At 40.6% G+C, this 20,856-nt stretch overlaps 1 protein-coding gene across 1 annotated transcript in view; it reads left to right on the forward strand.

The window, feature by feature from the left end:
- The window catches only part of PLCE1 (phospholipase C, epsilon 1), a 248,531-nt gene extending 237,233 nt beyond the window's left edge, over positions 1-11,298 (forward strand). The window contains 3 exon segments of the mRNA XM_006903774.1: positions 8,714-8,872; positions 10,589-10,807; positions 11,080-11,298. Coding sequence (XP_006903836.1) covers positions 8,714-8,872; positions 10,589-10,807; positions 11,080-11,256 — 555 coding nt within the window. The 3' untranslated portion in view covers positions 11,257-11,298.
- Positions 11,299-20,856: the final 9,558 nt, after the last annotated feature.

A 20,856-nucleotide genomic window follows, 5' to 3' on the forward strand; every position in this document is an offset into this window, starting at 1 on the left:
ACAGGAGGAGATTGTCCCTCCTTCCCCGGCAGAGCATCTGGTGGATTCGAACCATGCACCTCTGGGATTGTAGTTTGCAGCTCCTTACCACTAGGCCACCAGAGCTCCCCTGCCCTCCACTTTCTGTGAACATGGTTTGCAACCTCTGCAGAACTGCAGCATCACCCCTGGAGCCAGACCTAGCGCCTTCATTCCCCAGCCTTGCTTGGACCCGAAAAGGACATTTCCTTGAAGCGAAGAAAATGTAATTGTATCCTCAACCTTCTCTCCCTATTAGATATGCGGATTCCTAGGATGAAGAACATACAGTGCCAGTAACAAAACTCTATGGGAAAATAACATTTGAAACTATTTTTAATTTCTCTCTAAAGTTTCCCGTATTTCTAATTATCTTGTGGAGCTCTGATCACCTACTAGGTAAAGAGTTGCACTGACAACCTAAAGCAGTTAGTTCGAATCTACCAGCTGTTTCTGGCAGAAAGATGGATAGACTCCTCATGTATGATTTACAGCCTCTGAAGGCCCACTAGAAGGTCAGGTATGTTAATTTCAAGTCAACAACCTATAACAACAAATTGCCTTACCTGATTAATTGTTGTTGCTATGCCAAGAAATTTGGAGGATGGCTGTCTGGTCAATGGCTTGGAAGAGATCCATATTCAGTCCCATTCCCAAGAAGGATGATCCAATAGAATGTGAAAACTATAGGACAATGTAATTAATATCACGTGCAATCAAAATACTGCTGAAGATTATTCGAAGATGGCTAGCACAGAACATAGATAGGGAACTGCCAGAAGTTCAGGCAGGATTTAGAAGAGGCTGTGACACTAGGAACAGCATTGCTGATGTCAGATGGATCCTGGCTGAAAGAAAAGAATACCAGAACAATATCTATTTATGCTTTATTGACTATGCAAAGGCATTTGATTATGTGGATCATAACAAGTTATGGCTAGTATTGAAAAGAAAGGAAATCCCAGAGCACTTAATTGTGCTCATATGAAACCTGTACCTAGACCAGAAGGCTGTTGTAGAAACAGAGCAAGGGAACACTATGTGGTTTAAAATTAAGAAAGGAGTGTGTCAGGGTTGTATTCTCTCTCCATACCTATTTTATCTCTATGCTGAGAAGCTGCACTCTACGAAGAGTAATGTGGCATCAGGATCCAAGGGAGACTCAACAATAATCTGCATTATTCAGATGACACAACCTTGCTTGCTAAAGTAAGGAGGACATGAAGCACTTGTTGCACAAGATCAAAGGATACAGCCTTCAATATGGATTGCATCTCAATGTCAAAAAGATAGATTCTTATTACTGAACCAGTAGGCATCAGTATGATAGATGGTAAAAACAGAAAAAAGATTGAAACTGTCAAAAACTTCATCTTACTTGAATCCACATTTAAGATCCTTGATACCAGCAGTCAGAAAATCAGGAGACGAATTGCACTGGGAAAGTCTGCAGTTAGGGACCCCTCCAGATTATTCAGGAGTAATGATGTCAGTTTGAGAACTAAGGTGTATCTCGTTCAGGCCATGGTCTTTCTGATCATGTGCTGTGCGTCTGAGAGCTGGACAATGTGTAGGATAAAAGAAGAATCGATGCCTTTGAGCTGTGGTGTTGGAGGAGAACACTGACCATCCCATGCACTGCCTAAAGAACAAACAAGTATGTCCTAAGGAGGGTTCAGCCAGAGGACTTTTGGGGGGCAAAGATGATGAGGCTGTGCTTTATATACTTTGGGCATATTGCTAGGAGGGGCTATTCCTTGGAGAAAGATGTGATGCTTGGAAAGGTAGAGGGTCGGCGAAGGAGAGGAAGACCCTCGACCAGGTGGATTGACATGGTGACTGTCACAATGGGCTCTAATGTGTCAGGAAGTGTGAGGATGCCACAAGATGGACAGGGTTCAGATCTGTTGTTCACAGTGTTGCTATGGGTTGGACTCATTTTGTTGGTACCTAACAACAACAATAGTTAAGTCTATTCCACCACCAGGGATCCTTATCGCATTAATTAGCCACATTTTTTAAAAAAAATCTTCTAAGTTACAGTGAGGGAGCCTTAGTGATGCAGAGATTAAACACTTGACTGCTAACAAAATGGTCAGTAGTTCCATCCTACCAGCAAGAGACCAGACTTGGTGATCTGCTCCCAGAAGAATTTCAGCCTAGAAAAGAAATCCTATGGGACAGTTCTCCTCTGTCCAGTGGGGTCGCTGTGTGTCAGAGTCAACTCAGCAATAAGCACACCAAACAATAAGCAAGCCGCAATGTTGGAGAATAAGTCCATTTTTAAACCATGTGTTTGCGTCATGATTTGCTGTGTTCGTTTCAAGCTCTCAGACACCTATTATTTTCCATAGTCCCATGGCACAGCCAAAACCATTTTAGACACAGGAAACCTGAGGCTTGAAAAAGGAAAATCATGGCACAGTCAGCAATAAAATGAGCTCAGGTCCCAAGCGGTGCTTCTCTTTCCACCATCTCGTGCTGCCCCAGCTGAAGCTGTCAGTCCTTCAGGGAAGGGGTGAGCTGGAGAAAAGCCCAGCAACCTGTTGGATGTCACTAATGCAGTGTAATAGGGTGTATATTGGTTTCCTAGGGTTGCTGTAACAATTACAACCAAGTGGGTGGCTTCAAACAACAGACTTTTGTTCCCACACCCTTGGAGAGTCAAGTACAGGGTGTCAGCAGTGACGTGCATGCTCTTTGCAACAAGCTCTCCCTTCCTTGTCTCTTACTGCATCTGGTAATTAGAAGTGTTGCTTGGTTTATGGAAGTGTAACTCCAGTGTCTGCCTCTGTCTGCACTATAGCTATCTTCCTGGTGTGCCTCTTCTAAGCCTCCCTTTGCTGTCAGTTTCAAGTCAGAGGAACCTTATAGTACGGTGGAACTGCCTCACAGGCTTTTCAAGGCTGTGCGTCTCTTCTTAGAAGCAGACTGCCCTCTTTTTATCCCCATTAAACAGCTGGTGGATTGGAATCCACCATCTTTAGCAGCCCAGCACCCAAGCATTGTGTCACCAGGACTCCGTCTTCTTACAAGGAAGTCATAAAGAAAATAAGCTCCCCTAACAACCTCATGTGGGAGCTCTGGTGGCGAAGTGGCAAGAAGCTGCACTGCAATCCTGAAGGCACATGCTTTGAAGCCACCAGCTACTCTGCAAGAGAAAGATGGTCAGTCTCCTTCTGAGCAATTAACTGCCTCTGAAAACCCACCAGAGGGTCAGTTATGGGTCGGTTCTGACTCTATGGTGCACAACAACAACAACTTCCTGTTAAGTAACTAATTACATTAACAAGGACCCTATTTCCAAATGAGGTCACATTCAACAAGTACCTGAGGTTAGGATTTGGTTCTTTTTGAGAGGATACAGATTAGCCCACAGAACCAGAAGGGTAGGAATGGTCATATGAAATGTAAAGTCTGTGACAGCAGGCAGTTAGAACCTTAGGAGTAGATACCTCATGAAGTCTAGTGGAAGAAAAAGCACTTTGAAGAAAACAGGGGTTAAATACGACAAGTTACTACAATTTTCCTGACAACGTAAAATACAGAAAGTTCTCCTCTATGTACCATTGTTAGAAGATTTAAAATAGAAAAGAATAACTAAAATACATCTAAAAAACATAACAAATCACATGGAGAGGTTTAACATGTGATAACCAGTAAGTATTTCCTGATTGAATAAATCAATTTTGCCATTACCAACAGCAAGAGGGCACTGTCACAGTGGGAAGTGAGGTGCAAGCATTTCCATTTGTTTTACTGTGTGGTTCTAGGAAGACGTACAAAGTGCTTTTTCATATATTGAAAACTCTCAGTGTGCTATCTCTCCTTCCAGTCTCTAAATTTTCTTATCTCCAAACTGCCAGTCCTCTGTCCTCTGACAACTTCTCGATTTGAAATCAGACAAACCTGTCTCTGTCTGGCCCTCACCAAATGATCTTGAACAAGTCATCTAACTTCTATAAGCGTTAGTGCCCTTATAGATAAAATCTTTAACAAAAACCAAGGAGTCCTGGTGGCACAATAGTAAGTGTTGGTGGAGAATTACATTTTTAAACCATATATTTGCACAGTGATTTACAGTGTTTCTAGTTCTCAGAACACTCATTCTCAGTAGTCCCAGGACAGAATCTAAACTATTGTGGACATGAGGGAACTAACGTTGAAAGAGACTCAATCATGGCACAGTCCGAACTCTCGACTGCTAACCGAAAAGCTGATGCATTGAACTCACCAGGAGCTCTTGTTTTGTTGTTGTTGCTGTTGTTGTTGTATGTGCCATCAAGTCGTCTGCGACTCATAGCGACCCTGTATACAATAGCTCTTGAAGCCTGCCCTGTCCTGAGCTAGTCTCACTGATTCTGACACGCTAACCTTCATTGCCCCAAGTACTGTATCAATCCATCTCATCCAGGGTCTTCCTTTCCTGCATTGTCCCTCCATCCTTCCAGGTGCTCTATGAGAGAAAAGTATGACAATCTACTTCTATACAGATTGCAATCTTGGAAATGCTGTGGGCAGTTCTACTCTATCTAGAGATACTTTAAGTAAGAATTGACTCACTAGCAATAGGGTTGGTTTGGATTTTAGAATAAAAATGAGTCACTTAGCTAAAAACATACTGAGTTATGTCAAGACTGTAGATAATATTTTTTTTTAAAAAAAAAAGCTTACTAAGCTTTAAAGGGTTGTGCTTGTGGGGGCTGTTCTGTTGTCTTGCTAACCTGTGATTGAAAGCTCCTTAGAAGTGTCTGCCTAACCCCTGAGTAAGGCCTAATGAGCTCGCATAAAAGTAATGTTTGGTGCAGCGTGTTAGGATTCTTTAATTTGCTACTTAGAACCTTTGTTTTTGTTTGGTTGGTTTGGTTTTGGTTTTCCTAACAAGATTCCTTGATTTCCAGAATGTTGAGATTATAAAACATATCATGTATATTGTCCTTCAACTCTTAAAGGTTATTATTTGGTTCAACAATAACATACAGCCAGACTTCTATGAATTGGCATGAAATCATGATGGCAGTCATTTAACATGTTTTCCTCTTTTTTACTTTTTTATTGGTTTGCATAGTCATTCATACGCATAGCCTTTTGTGCATATACTTTGTGTTTTTATAAAATCATTCATTTAACACTGAGTTTCATTCATGTACCTCGTGTTTTAGACAATCATTCATATATGTAGTATTTTATATTATTAATTACCACTGCTATATGCCTATTATCAACCCAGCTTTTCAAGTCCCCATTGAACATTTTCTGTTTCTTCATCCCCATCCTCCCACCAGCTTCTACAATCTCAATGATTTTCCCCCTTCCCTTATTTTTGCCCCCACTTCTTCTCCACTCTTTCCCCTCTTTATTTTTTTTTTTTTAATTTTTACATTGGTTTGCTCACAAAGTTCATATATGTTACACAGTTTAGTAGGTGGAGGGAGAGGGTGAAAGAGATGGGATAGATCTGGTGGGGACCTTGAAAAGACTGGGTAATGATGGGCAACGTCCAATGGTGATTGATTTAACATTTTATTGTGATTTGGGTGGAAGTTTACGAAGTGACTTGGTTTTCCACCCAGCAGTTCATATCCGTCATGCCTCATGATATTGATCCTCACAGTGTAGCAGCATTCTTCCCACTTATTTCCAATGTTTCCAGTTTTCATTCATCCTTATTCCCTGTCCTTCCTGCCTCCTGACTTTATCCCTGTAGACCACAGTCTTTCAAGTGGAAGATAAAGCAAGTTGTGCAACAGTATGTTGATGTAGTTGTTATATGCCATCCAGTCATCCACAACTCAGAGACACCCTGCCCTATCCGGTGCTGTCCTCATCACCTCTGACACACTTGAGACCATTGTTACAGTCACTGTGTCAATCCTTCTTGTTGAGGGACTTCCTCTCTTAACACTGACCCTCCACCTTTCCCAGCATGATGATCTTCTCCAAGGACTGGCCCCTCCTAACATGTCCAAAGTATATAAGATAGAGATTCACCTTTTTTTTAAAAACTGAGATTCTAATGAAAGTTTATCAAGAACTTGGATTTCCATTCATTCTTTGTTGTGCATTTTCCTCCTTGCCCACCCCTCTCCCCCAGTTCACTTTTCTCTTTGGAAAAAAAAATTTCATTGTTATACAATCCCACCCCTTCCCACCCAGTCTCCACTTTACTATGCAGCTCTTATTCTGGGCTCTTATCATGCAGATAATACCTAATTATATATTTCTTTTAAACAGTCCTCTTCCTCTTCTGTTTCAATGCAGTGTACATTATTAATCCCCTTTTCTTAGTTTCCCCCCAACACTAATGTCAGTCCAGTTTTACAGCAGTGGCACTATGCATTTGTCCTTATGTGACTGAGATATTTTACTCAGCATAATGTCCTCTAGAGTCACTCATTTTGTATAATATTTCATGAGTTCCTTTTCAGTACAGCATAGTATTCCATTATGTGAGCATACCACAACTTCTTTATCCATTTGTTTGTTGATGGGCACTTGTGTTGTTTCCAACTCTTTGCTATGGTGAATAAAGCAGCAGTAAACATGAGTGTGCATATATCTGCTTGGGTGGCAGTTCTGGATTCTTTAGGGTATATTCCCAGTAGTGGAATTGCTGAATCAAATGCTATTTTTATTTCCATCTTTTTGAGAAAGTGCCATACTGCCTTCCATAGTGGTTGCACCATTTTGCACTGCCACCTCCACAACCTCGCCAGCATTTGTTGTTTGCTGCACTGTTGAATTTTTCTATTCTTACTGGGGTGAGATGATATCTCATAGTTGTTTTGATTTTTAACATTTCTTAATGTGTTTGTTTGCCATCTAATTGTCTTCTTTGGTGAAGTGTCTGTTCATATCCTGTGCCCATTTTGCAATTGAACTGTTTTACCTTTATCTTGTTGTGGTGCAAAATTCACCTTTCTTTTTTTTTTTTTGTGAGAAAAATTGATATTTACAATTAGCAGATTCACCATTCTTAACAACTCCAAGAAACACCCTGGTTTCCCTTTCTCTAGGACAGACCTGTTGGTTCTCTTGGCAATCTATGGGCTATTCCCAACACAACTCAAAGGCATTGTTTCCTTTTCTGTTGTCCTTAGTTGTGTTCCAACTTTCAGAGACCATGGCTTGTATCAGGCACACTTTATTCTTTAAATTAACGTTATTGCTCTTTAGTACTCTTGAGAGGTCCCTGACAGCAACTTTTTCCAGTGTGAGTCATCTTTTGACTTCTTGACTTCTGGTACCATGATCCTAAGATTGTAGATCCTAAGATAAAATTATTGACAACATCAGTCTTTTCTCCATCTATCATAATGTTGTCTCTTGGCCCAATGTTGAGGAGTTTTGTTTTCTTGATGTTGAGTTGTGACCCATATTGAAGATTGTAGTCCTTGATCTTCTGCAACATGTGCTTCATGTCTTCCTCACTTTTACCAAGGTTCAATCTCATCATGTGAAATGAAAATAGACTAAACAATATTGTGTACCATAGAGTTGAAACCAACCTATAGTTGACTCTTCAGCGGGTTTTCAGAGGCAGTTAATTGCACAGGAGGAGATTGGCCATCCTTCTGTCTCAGAGCAGCTGGTGACCTCAAACCATGTGCCTTTGGGATTGCAGTGCAGCTTCTATATAATGAATAGGATCAAAAAAAAATCAGTGATATAAATTATGGGGCCCATGCCTGAGCATTTGACACATTCTTCTAAGTGGCATAGCACTCATCTGTCCATTTGCTGTACAGAGGTAACTTGTGGTTGCTGTGATGCTGAACACTGTGACACTGATGTGTCAAATGTGATAGTGGTTACCCATAATAGACAGTGTTTGGTGGAGCGACCCCATGAAAGTAAGCTTGGAGGCAGGAGTGGCATCCACTTCCGAAATAGCTTGCCTCCGGAAACCCTATGGACTTGGAGAAACGATGAAAGTTACACAGGTGTTCAGGTCTTTAGTTCATAGGGTCACTGTGAGTCATCTATGACTCAATGGCACTGAACAACAACAACAACCATGACTAAGCAGTTCATTAAATGATTGGGACAAGCCTTTGAAGGGCTTCTTGCTGACTGGCAAGCTCCAGGAACCAATTCTTTCCGATCCTGGATGCAGTTCAGCGCCACCTGGGGGCAGTTGGTCATTCTGATCTTAGTATCAATAGGAATGATGCAGGATCTTACGGCTGCTAAGAACTTCCAAAGTATCATTAGTAATGTCTAGATTCTTCGAGTTAATTAGCACCATTTCAGTGCACCAATCTGAAGAGATTAGGATAAATTTAAGACATTGCTAAGGCTATAAAGACCTTTCTGCCAAATCCTCACTTCTTGAGATGGGGTTGCCTACTCTTTGTCCAGCTTCACTGGCCCATGAGCTCTCCTTGCAGATCATTTTAACCTTCCCCTCTTGGTACCAGAGGTTGAAAAAAATCCAGGAGCAAATCATCCTATCTAAAGTAAACTAATTCTAGATATTTATAATATAAATAACTATATTTATATATGTTTATAGACGTGAAAATACATTTGCAGATCCACAGCAAATCTCCAAAAAGATAAATGACAGTGGTGCATTTTGTGAAGAATGTGCTGGGAGAATGAGAAGAGGAGAGAATACAAACACTTTGCCCTTTTATTGATTTATTTCTGTACTCTGGAGATTTTCTCTTACTTTTGAATTTTTTAAATACAGAACCAAGAAGAGAAGAGCATTGTTCAAGATGACAGAGAGGTGACCCTCAGCTCAGAGGATGAGAGCTTCTTTGTCCAAGTGCACGATGTTTCTCCGGAGCAACCTCGAACTGTCATCAAAGCGCCTCGGGTCAGCACCGCCCAGGATGTCATTCAGCAGGTGAAAACCTGTCCCTCACCGCCTCATTCCCTTCATAGGTGTACATTATTGGCCTGACTCAGATGTCTCTGCTTTGGCAATTCACCTTGTGAATGAAATTCTAGAACAGTAGAAGCTAGAGAAGGGACAGTGTTCCTCTTTAAAGCCTGGGTAGCAGGAATTCAGTCCTCCAGCAGATACTTAGTACTTGCTGTGAGCCAAAGAAGTCTCTGGGGGAGGCACTAAAGCCAGCTACAAACAGAAAGGTTGACAGTTCGAACTCACCCAGAGACATCTCGGGAGGAAAGTTTGGTCATCTGTTTCAGAACCTTATGGAGTCGTTCTCCTGTGCAGCTTGTGGGTTCATCATGAGTCCCAATCAGCTCAAGTACCTCTTTTGGTTTGGCCTCCTTTGAGTCTGGTGCTATGGGAAGGGTTGATGATAATAAATTTAGATGACTTCGTAGGGTCCAGGGATGTGTAAACTGAGGCTCAGTTGGACCTCACATGTGTACTACAGAGGACACAGGGAAGGCCTCTTTCTCCTCTAAGTCATCTTTTGTTTACATGGTTTTCCTAAGTCTGATTTTTTTTTTCTTCCATGACCTAGTTATGGTTTTCCATTCTCCAAACACTCAGTTGAGAATGATTAAACATACTGATCCTACATCAGATTGATCCAAGTTCAAATCCCAGTTCTCCATTTTGTTAACTCTAAAATCTTAAGGCACCTTGTGCTTCAGTTACAGTAGTGTGCTGGTCAACTGTTACTCTGGGTGGAGCAGAAGGAGCCCTGACTTAAAGCACTGGCAGTTTCTGTTCTGCAATTACTCTCACTACCCTGTTCCAGCTGGCTCCTTCCCACCACTCTGTAATTTTACCGTATAGATAACATGGAGATAATGACAGTACTTTTTTCCACTGGGTTGTTCTAAGAACTAAGTAAGTTAATATATGTAGGGTATTTAGCACAATGCCTGACACATGGTAAGCACTGTTCAAGTGTTGCTGTTCTTAACTGCACAATCATTTCATTGATATTTGCTTTGTTAACAGATTTTGAACTCCAAAAGGACCCAGACCTATTACTCTTTGGTTCCCCTGAGCCTCTCAAAGTATAGCACAGTAGCTGGCACATAGTAGGTCCTCAGTAAACATTTGACGCATGAATAAATGCATACGTGGAAAGTATTTTGGCATTATATGAGAGGTGAAACAAGATAAATTCTGAAAGTCCTTCTTCAGCAGCCAAGCCTTTGTAAGAGGCAGCATCGTGTGACAGGGTGGCCGCGGCAACCAGGACCCTGCCCTTACTGGCAGACCTCTAAGTTTATAGGGTTGGCACATGCTGAAAATTGGACTCAAGTCCTTATTCTGTCAGGCACTAGCTGTATAACCTCTGGAATTTCTTTAACCTCTGTAAGTTTGAGCTTTGTCAGAAAATTGGGATAAAACGCTTCAGTCACGGACTGAAAGCTAAATGAGATACTATGGGGAAGTATGTCTGTAAGTTTGAGCTTTGTCAGAAAATTGGGATAAAACACTTCAGTCACGGACTGAAAGCTAAATGAGATACTATGGGGAAGTATGTCAGATGAGGAATTGGCTAGCACTGTCTGAAAGATCCCTCTGTTGCTAAAAGTCTGCACTTTTCTCCACCTGAATATTTAATATAGAACCACTGCAAGCAATAGAGATACTTAATCTTTATTCAGTTGATCATAACTTACCTTTCAGACCCTTTGCAAAGCCAAATATTCCTACAGCATTCTGAGCAACCCCAACCCATGTGACTATGTGCTGATGGAAGAGGTGGTTAAAGACTCGGCCAGCAAGAAGTCTTCTACCCCCAAGGCCTCCCAGCGGGTTCTTTTGGATCAGGAGTGTGTGTTCCAAGCCCAAAGCAAGTGGAAAGGTGCAGGAAAATTCATCCTTAAGCTAAAGGAGCAAGTGCAGGTATACTTATCTGATTTATATAATCAGCTTGGGGAGTTTGTGGAATGGAGGAGAAAGTGCCCGAGTCAGAGAATTTAGCTGGAGGTGGCAGATTAGGTTGGCTTGTTGTCACCGTATGACATTTCCTCTGAAAGCCCCTCAGCCTTTCATTCCAGAGTTCTGTTTATCAGTTAGCAGGAGAGGACAGCTCCTTAGAATATAGGGTCATGGGATTGGGGTTCTTGAATTTAACTTAATACCAAGAGAATGGGTTTCCCCCCTCCCCCCAACAGGCATCTCGAGAAGATAAAAGGAAAGGCATTTCTTTTGCAAGTGAACTCAAGAAGCTCACCAAGTCAACAAAACAGCCCCGAGGGCTCACAATAACGTCACCTTCTCAGCTCACAGCCTCAGAAAGCTTCCCGAACAAGGAGGAGAAAGCTGTGAGTGGCTCATCCCCAAGTGAGTGACACAAGGACTCTCAGCAATGAGCACAGACAGCGTGTGCCACCAGGTATGCAAGGTCATAGCAGCAGGGCTCCACTCTGTAAGGCTTACTTTTTGTACAGAATCTTTTTGTCTTTTCTGAGAAAAGTACATCCTCTAAAGGATGGAATAATACCCTACAACAAGGAAAGGGCCCTAAAGCTAGATGTGTTATAAACCTGCCATTTATGATTCGGTTGTTGTCGTCATGTACCATAGAAGCGGAACCAACTCAGCGTTGATTCTCCAGCAGGTTTTTCAGAGGCAGCAAATCGTAAGGGAGGAGAATGCCCGTCTATCTCTCACAGAGAGCAGCTGGTGGACTTGAACCTTGTGCTTTCAGGATGGCCGCTCAACTTCTTACTGTGAGGCCACCAGAGCACCCTGTAATGATCCCATGTTATTACTGTGTACCAATGAGTCTGTACCGACCCCTCGCTGATTTATAGATGCCCCTGGTACATGGAGCTGAAAATCAGTTGAGGAAAATGCATGCAGCCAACTTGCACAGCATAGCTGCTATTGTTGCTGTCTTCCCTAGAGTCAGCCAACACCATGCACAAGGCAACAAAGTGCTACCAGTTCTGCACCGTCCCTGCAATGGGCTGTAGAGTAGAGCCCTGCAGTCTTTAATGTTTTTCTTGACTGATTTTCAGGAGACTGGCAGGCCTTTCTGCTTAGTCCATCTTATTCTGGAAGCTCTACTAATGCCAGTTCAGCACCATGCAAGCCTCCCCTGAGGTGAGCTGGCTGAGAACCAAACCCAGATTGAACAGAGATGGTGCTTGTTGCTTCAGTAGTAAGGGCTGCCTTGGACCATTCCAACTTCATGCCTTTCGGATTGTTCTAATTTAGGTTTTATTTCATCTGAATAATCTCATTTTCTGCCTCAATTCAATAAATCTGGCGTCCAGAATAGACTAATTAAAAAGAAAGCAAAATATTCTCTTCACCACCATTCTGAAACTGCAGTCAATTTGGCGCTTCAGTTGTCAGCCCACTGCTCGGAATTCAACTGTGGAGTAAATTTCATTCAGTCTTGAAACATTATTTATACAAGGCCTGACGAAAGCCTGTGTGGGTACCAAACATAGCTCTGTGCCTTTCACTTAGTTTTTAATGAATCCAGGTGACTATTAAGGCCCATTATTCACCTCTACTATTATATTTCTCCAATTTAAAATTAGTAAAACCCCAACAGTATTAGGAAATACTGCTCATTGTTCCCTTGCAGAGCAGCTAGTGGATTTGAACTGCTAACTTTTCCATTAGCAGCCTGTTATGTTACACAGTATGCTACCAAGGCTCTTTATTATTTTTCTCATTCCCATCAAATTGGAACAGCTCATAGCTGATGCTCCAGCAGGTTTTTAAGGCTGTAAATCAGACTGGAGAAAAGTTACCTTCTCTTTCACCTCTGAAGTTGCAGGTGGATTTGAACCACCAGAAAGATGAGGCCTTTGGGTTAGCAGCTCTCTATGGATTATGCTACCAGGACTCACCCTTACCTTGTATCACTCATCCATTCACTCATTGACATCAAATTGGAACCAGCTCATAGCTGACCCTCCAGTGGGTTTTCAGAGGCTGTAAATTGCCTAGGAAGAGACTGCCCATCTTTCTTCCACAGAGCAGCTGGTGGATTTGAACTGCCGCCTGCCATTTGGTTGGCAGCACAACTCCCTACCCACTAGGCCAGAGCTCTCTCCACTTTATAAAGTATTCGAAATTACCACTGAGACCTCTCAAAAAAGCCAAGTGTAATTTGTAATAGCATTTATAACATGCCACAAGAAGGCCCAATAGCACGAGACTACCTCTCTATATTTAAGTCCAACTCCTAATGTAATTGGTGCCCCAATTACAAAGCTCTTTCAAAACAGACAAGACCAAATACAGGAAGCAGTCTCCTTCAGAATATCTGCATAGCCATTCAGTCCAAGAAATTAAGGGTTGCTTAGATTCTGTATGCGAAGAGTTATCAGAGAGAAACCTGAGAACTCAGTGGCAGTTCCTGTACTTCATCAGAGAATGGGGAGTCTCCACAAAATAGATACTCTGCGCTCTGTCACACTCTGAGGAGTTAGAGTACCCACTGGCTAGTGAAATGCCTCTCAGACTCTTCTTTGCTTCCTTGTTGCTGAGGCAGTACCGTCTCCAAAAGTGAACCTTAGAACTAGCCACCAGCATTGAGCTTCTCCAGCTGATAGATATGAACCCCCACAGTTATAGGTCTGAAAGCATGTCCTAACAATAGCCATCAACATTTTAATTTTGTGTTCTGATAACTTAGCATCAAATAAATCATAGGTATAACATTACTCACACCTCTATATTATAACCTCTGTGATGTAAAATTATAAGCTTTACAGCATAAAAGGGAGCTTTGTTGGCATAGTCTGTAGGTATTTGTGCTGCTAACCTAAGCTATGCCTCTATAGTGGTTCAAATCCACCAGCGATGCCTCAGAAGAAAGAGAGGCATTTTCTTCCATGTGATTTACAGCCTCAGAACCCAGCGGAGGCTTCTCAGTCAGAAATGACTTGACAGCAGGTTAAAATAACCTTAAGGAGCTGTGGTGCACAGTGGTCAGGTAATTGGCTGTGAGTCAAAAGGTCAGCTGTTCCAACCCAATATCTCCTAGGGAGAAAGTAGTGTATTTCCATAGACTTAGGGCCTTGGAAACCATGGGGGCCGTTTTACTCTTCTGTCTGGTTGCTATGACAACAACACATTACCTCCTTTACAATAGTGTGTTCAAGGAAAAGCACTTTGTGAAAGTCTTTCAGCCTGTGCTCTTAAAAGAACAAGCTCAGTATTTTTACTGCTTTCTTTTTTTTTTATAATTTTAATGAACATTTACAGAGAATTTGGATTTCCATTCATTCATTGCTCCACTTCTCTCCCTGCCCAGCCCTCTCCCCCCGCCCCCCAGTTCGCTCCTCTCTTTCAAAATTTTTACTGCTAAGTGACGTATTTCATGGTTTTGTTCTAATAGGATGACTTCTAAAGTTTTACACTTCTAAAGGTTATACTTTAGCAATAATTTAAAATTTCTAAGCAAGTTATTTATCTTACTCGTAGCTGAAATATCATAAAGACATCTACCTTGAAGTTTATTTATTTTAATATTTATACAAATACAATATCCTGAAAAATGTGATGTTCCAGGGTAGAACTAGAACATCCTAGAATTCCTAGGGAGCTCTAGTGGGTATGGAGCTGCACTGCCAACCCAAAGGCAAGCTGTTCGAGTCCATCAGCCACTCTGCGGGTGAAAGATGAGCAGTCTCCCCTCGTGTGATTACTGCCTCTGAAAACCCGCTGAAGCGTCAACTATGGGTATGATTCAATGATATACAAAACCATCAGGAACATCATGTTCTAACCTTGAGTTCCCAAGAAACAAAGTCTTGATTCCAAACCAAGCCACCAGAGAGAGCTAGATTTATCTTGGTTAAAACCCCCTTAACATATGCTCTTTATTTTCCATATACTAACAAGTCTGTGTACACATTACAGGTGAAGATTTTTTGTCAAGAAAGAACATGGTGGAAACATACATAATTTCCTTATCTTCATTAGACGTCAACTGGAAATTGACGCTTTGTGAACCAAAGCCTTCTTCACAAATGGTGTGAGATCCATGCTGAAGATCAGCAAAATGGCAGAGGGCTAGCTAGCTTCCAGCCAGCTTTCTCATAGATAACATCAAAGTAGTTTGAGGGACTGACATTTTACAAATGTCAGCAGTTGGGGAAACCATTGCTGAAGCTTGCCATAATAGGCTTTAGACAAGTTAGCAAATGTTCTTCTGTAAATGGCCAGATAGTAAATATTTTGCGCATTGGGAGTCATCTTGTCTATCACTACTCAACTCTGCCATTGTGCAAAAGCAGACAGAGCCAGTATGTATATGAATGAGCTTGGCTGTGTTCCAATAAATATTTATGGACATTCATATACCTTTCACGTCTCACAAGTATTCTTTTGATTTCAGCCATTAAAAAAAATGTAAAAACTATTTGTAGCTTGAGGACGACACAGTCATGGGTGACATGCTGGATTTGGCCTGACGACCAGCTGTCCCCTTCTGGAGAACCGGGAACAAGCAGTATAGTGGTCTGAAAACAAAGCTTTCTGAAGGAGAATTTTTATGGCTGATAGTTGGAAGATTCTGGGCATTGCAAATGTAAATATGTCCTGTAACCTAAGACTAACTAAAATGAAACTCAGTTTCTATGTGTACCATAGTGCACTCTCCTTCACTATTCCGTTTTTTATTTTCACAAAATGAAATTTAGAATGGTGTACAATTTACTGTCTATGGAGTTATGATGTCTTAAAGAACGTAACTTTTTTAAAAAAAGCTAAAGTAGATTGAGGTTTGTGTTTAATGTAAATTTATTTATTTAATTGAAGCAAGGTTTGTACTGACACTGTACTTACATATTTATTATACATAGCTTTCCTGATATTGCTTATGAATTAGAGCATCAGTTGTTTTCTCACTATTTTAAGACAAATCTTTTAAAAAGAAATATATGCTCTTAACATCTGAAATAGGCCAGCATTTTACGTAAAAAGGCTTGATTACCATTTCTTATTAACTGAAGTTCTTGATCCAAGTTGTACTTATATTTAATGGAAATGATTTTTTTAAAAAAAATCTTGCTGTATTATCAGAATTAATGTAAAATTATTATTCCTGTCATGATGCAATTTATGATTTTTTAAAAATGAAATATGTATGTTCCCATAAAGTAAAACCCAGCCTTCACCTTCCCACTGGTATCATTAAAATATTTTTCCTCAGATTACAAAATACACTAAAATCTTAATCTTCACTTTGGGAATTTCTGTAACCAATATGTGTAAAAACTGAGTAAATCCATCTCTATGTTCTTTGCATGTTCTAAAAACAGAAGCATTAAAAATACACCCCATCTCTTTTGTGTCGATGAAAGTCTTAGGACTCAAACCCTCAATGCATAAACAACCATTTGCTTGTGAGTGATGTCAGGCTACTGTGTGATGTGGCTCATATGGGACTACAGGTTCCCTTTAAAATCCAATCGTTTGTGACAGATGCACAATGCAGCTCCACTTTGGCAACACTTTAAGAAGCCTCTGTAGACTAGCAGGCATTTCTTTCTCTGGTTTGGCTCAGCACATGCTGAAAGCTAAGTTGTACTGTCTCTAGTCACAATGATTAACTGCAGAATACTGAGATGGAAAGCAGACTGGTCTCCAGATTTATGATTACTTGGTGTTGACTAAACTTACAGCTGTTGATTTGGCTGTAGCACATATTTCAAATTTACCAGACTGGATTATTCAGCGAGTGGACCCATTCTATAATCTCTCCTGTAATTTGGTTGATCATATTTTGAGGTGAAAAACCCCATTCTGTTGTATGAGTCTTTGGTATGTTGGGGAAGATGCACTGCTCAGAAACATAAAAGTTCACTGTGACCCAAACAAACTAGTATTTGCCAAAAAAAAAAGTAGAAATTTTTGTTTAACTTATTGCTTATCTGAATTATGCAGTTACAGTACTGTGGCAAATATTATCCTATTGTTATTTAGAATGCATCTAAATTAGCCCCTAGAGGAGTGGCGTCCACTTCCATAATAGCTTGCCTCCAGAAACCCTATGAACTTGGAGAGAGGATGAAAGGCACCCATGCGTCAAGGACTCTCTCCTTCATAGGGTCGCTATGAGTCACCTGTGACTCGACGGCACTAAACAACACAACTCTACTCACTACCCTTTCATATTTCTCACAGTACTAGAAACTTACCTATTTGGCCTAGTATCTCCTAGCTGGCTAGGCACTGCTCTGTAGGCTTGAGCATGGTAGAGACTGTGAGAATGGGGAAGGGCAGGGAAAGATTTCAATCTGCTGTTCATACAGCTGCTATGAGTTGTGGTCAACTTGACAGCATTTAATGACAAAGCTAGCAAGAAAGAATTACTCTTAAAATCCAGGGTGACATGTATTGCTGGAATTGGTTATTTTGTAAGATAATGTAAAATTACATAAAGATGTCAACAAATTGAATTGACCAACTTTGGGGAATAGATCTGTGTAAACAAATTATTTTCGTTGGGCAAAACAGTGCCTCTTCATGTCATAAGCAGGATATCTAAATCTTCCAGTTGGGTAAATATGGCATCTAGGTTTACCAAAAGTTATAAGTGCCTTGATTTTTTTATTTGCTATTTCATACAAAGGTCACCCATCTCCATAGCTCTGAGATACCAGACGTATAATAATGAAAGTAAGCCTCTCCTACTATAAGCATTCTCCCATGCAATTTACAGCCTCTGAAGACCCACTTGAAAGTCAGCTATGAGTTGGTTCCCAACTTGAGGGCACATAACAGCTAAATGTACAAGCTTCTCTTTTAATCTCCTCTTCCTCTCTTTCTTCTCTCCCTTTCCAGTATTTATGAGCCAAATAAAACATAAGTAACTCTAAAACAGAACTACAATTATGTTTTCATGCCAACAGAGTAGGACTTTCCTAGCTGGGATCTTTGGATCATATTCGGGTCAACATTTCCATTATACAGTCCACTGTTTCTAATTTCTCTATTCTTTACATTATCTAAAAAAGCAAACTTTGAATGATTGGAAAAATATTTTTAAATAACTGAATTTCCATGATAACTAAGCTGTTTTCATCTGATCTAAAATATGCTTAGGCCTCTCAGACACACCCTGTTTCAGATGACAAAATCCCTGAACTTTGAAACAATCCATCCTTAAGCCAAGTCTTGTATTTTCAAAGTTCTGCGCACATGATTCTCCTCTGTGTGAGAGATCCTGGAAATCTGTCTTAGTCTTACACCTGTTACTACCCTTCTAAGTGCTGAGCTTAGTGCTAAGCACATAGTAGGTGCTCTATATTTGTTTAAATACAAATAAAAGCCCATAGGAAGGTCTCAAGGTATGTGTGGTACCATTTACTTCTACAAACAAAACTCATTGGTATTAAAAGTGTATAAATTAATGCATAAATGTATTTCATGCTAAAATTCATAAAGGATATTCAAATCAATATTAGATGTATTGTTTTATGGTCCCCACTGTGATTCTCTATGTAAATCAAAAGTGTACTGTAAGCCTGAAATAGCTGGTGAATTTCTATTTAGAATCTGATTTCGCCTTGAAACTGCAGGTTCTGTTGATGTATAAATGTATTTGTGTATGTATGGAAAATAAATGATTTGTGACATGTATTGGCCACTTGTGATATAATGAGGACAGACCCTTGGGTTATCCACACAATTTTTTAAACATTCCTGGCTTTTTGTCTGAAAGGTACTTCACAGCAAATATTTACATAATGAATTATATACTCTCATTATTAAACAAGAGTTAAAAAATGTTACCTCAGACACACTTTTAAAAATCACATAAAAATATGCTGTAAGATTAATATACACCATTACACTATTATCACTAACTTTAACACAATGGTAAAGGACTTTTCTGTTTTCATGAGAAAGGGGAAAAAGTAGGAGTTGGTAAGCTTTAGACCCAAGTCACTAACTTCTCTGACTCTGAAAACAAGACTGGATAGTTTAGACTAGACTGCTGTTTATTCTTTAAAAATTTCTCTCATCTCAAAAAACAGAAAGCAGAGAATGTAGCTATTTTACTGAGCTCTTCATAGTAAAAAATATTTATAAACAAATCTTCGAAACACCTGTTTCACAGAGCATTCCTAGAATACAGAATGTTGTTGTCTGCTCTCAAGTTGAAATTGACTCCTAGCTGAGGTTCAAGCAGGTTTTCAGAGACAGAAATCACACTGGAGAACAGCAGTGACATAAAAAGCTGCTTTATGATTATATTCATAATAAATATTTTATACTCAACATGGGATACCTTTTGTCCCTAAAATATATGGTAAGAGCTAGACTTCATTTTTCTACCCTCGAACAATTTTTCCTCCATTACCCTCTAGAGCATGTCAGAAAATGCAAAGTTCAGAGAAACCAGAACCACACTCCAGTGTTTTCTGAGAGTACCCATAGCAAACACTTACCTCTTTGGTATCTAACTTCAAGCTATTTTCTCTCATTTCAAAAATCTTCATTAAACTTCTCACTCAAATATAAAATATTCTACACTTCGATTTGAGATGTTACAATAAAAATATTTATTTGACTATAAAAAGTAGTTAACTGGCAAAAAGAATTCTCATGGACTTGGTCTTTCTCTGCCCTGCTTTTAACCTAGTAATTGAATTTCAACATGATTCAGTCCAAAAAGTAAACAAAAAAAATTATAACTTAATATATACAGTCAATGAAACACAGATAACAAACTATGGCTGACTCTGAGAAGAATGGGAATCCCAGAACACTTGATCGTTCTAATGCGAAACTTATACTTGGACCAGGAGGCAGTCGTCAGAACAGACCAAGGGAACACACTGCATGGTTCAAAATTGGGAAGGGCGTACACCAGGGATGCATCCTATCTCCATACCTTTTCAACCTATATGCAGAACGGATTATCTGGGAGGCTGGGCTGTATGAGGAGACATGTGGGGTCAAGATTGGTGGACGATTTATCAACAATCTGCGTTATGCGGATGACACAACCCTGCTTGCTGAAACTGAGGAGGACCTGAAGCGCCTGCTGCAGAGTGTCAAGGACTGCAGCCTACAATATGGATTGAGGCTCAATGTCAAGAAGACAAAGATTCTCACCACTGGACCAATTGGCAGCATCAGGATGGATGGTGAAGAGATTGAGATTGTACACAGCTTTAGTTTGCTTGGCTCCATAGTCAACAGTCTTGGCACCAGCAGCCAGGAAATTAAAAGGCGTATTGCCATGGGAAAGTCTGCTGTTAGGGACCTCTCCAAAGTACTAAAGAGCAATGGTGTCTCTCTGGAGACTAAGGTGCATCTGATACATGCCATAGTCTTCACAATCACTTGTTATGCATCAGAGAGTTGGACAATGACCAAGGAGGATAGAAGGAGAATTGACGCCTTTGAGCTGTGGTGCTGGTGAAGAGTACTGAGGGTACCATGGACTGCTAGGAAAACAAACAGATTTGTCCTGGAAAGGGTTAAACCAGGTGGCTCCTTGGAGGCAAGGATTCTGAGGCTCCGTCTAGCTTACTTTGGACATGTTGTGAGGAGAGACTGGTCCTTCGAGAGGGACATCATGCTTTGCAGGGTGGAGGGACGGCGCAGGAGAGGAAGGCCCTCTATGAGATGGATTGATTCAGTGACTGGGAAAATTGGGATGGGAGTGTCGGAGACAGTGAGATTGGCACAGGACAGAGCGGAATTTAGGGCTGTTGTACATAGGGTCGCTATGAGTCGCAAGCAACTCCACGGCACGTAACAACAATATATACAGTTTCTTAAAAGGCAGCATAGCTAACAAATCTCAAAAACTTGAGAGAAAGGCTTTGCGTTTTCGTCTCTTAATGGTTTTCGGCATGTACAGAATGCTTCCTATTGGTTGTTCCGTTAGCAAGTTTCCCTTGTATAACGAGAAAAGCTCCAGTGTTAAAAACACATCTTCACGTGCATCTGCACAAATAACA

Source organism: Elephantulus edwardii, unplaced genomic scaffold, assembly GCF_000299155.1.
Source record: "Elephantulus edwardii isolate Elephantulus edwardi_28Jun2011 unplaced genomic scaffold, EleEdw1.0 scaffold00007, whole genome shotgun sequence".
Lineage (NCBI taxonomy): Eukaryota > Metazoa > Chordata > Mammalia > Macroscelidea > Macroscelididae > Elephantulus > Elephantulus edwardii.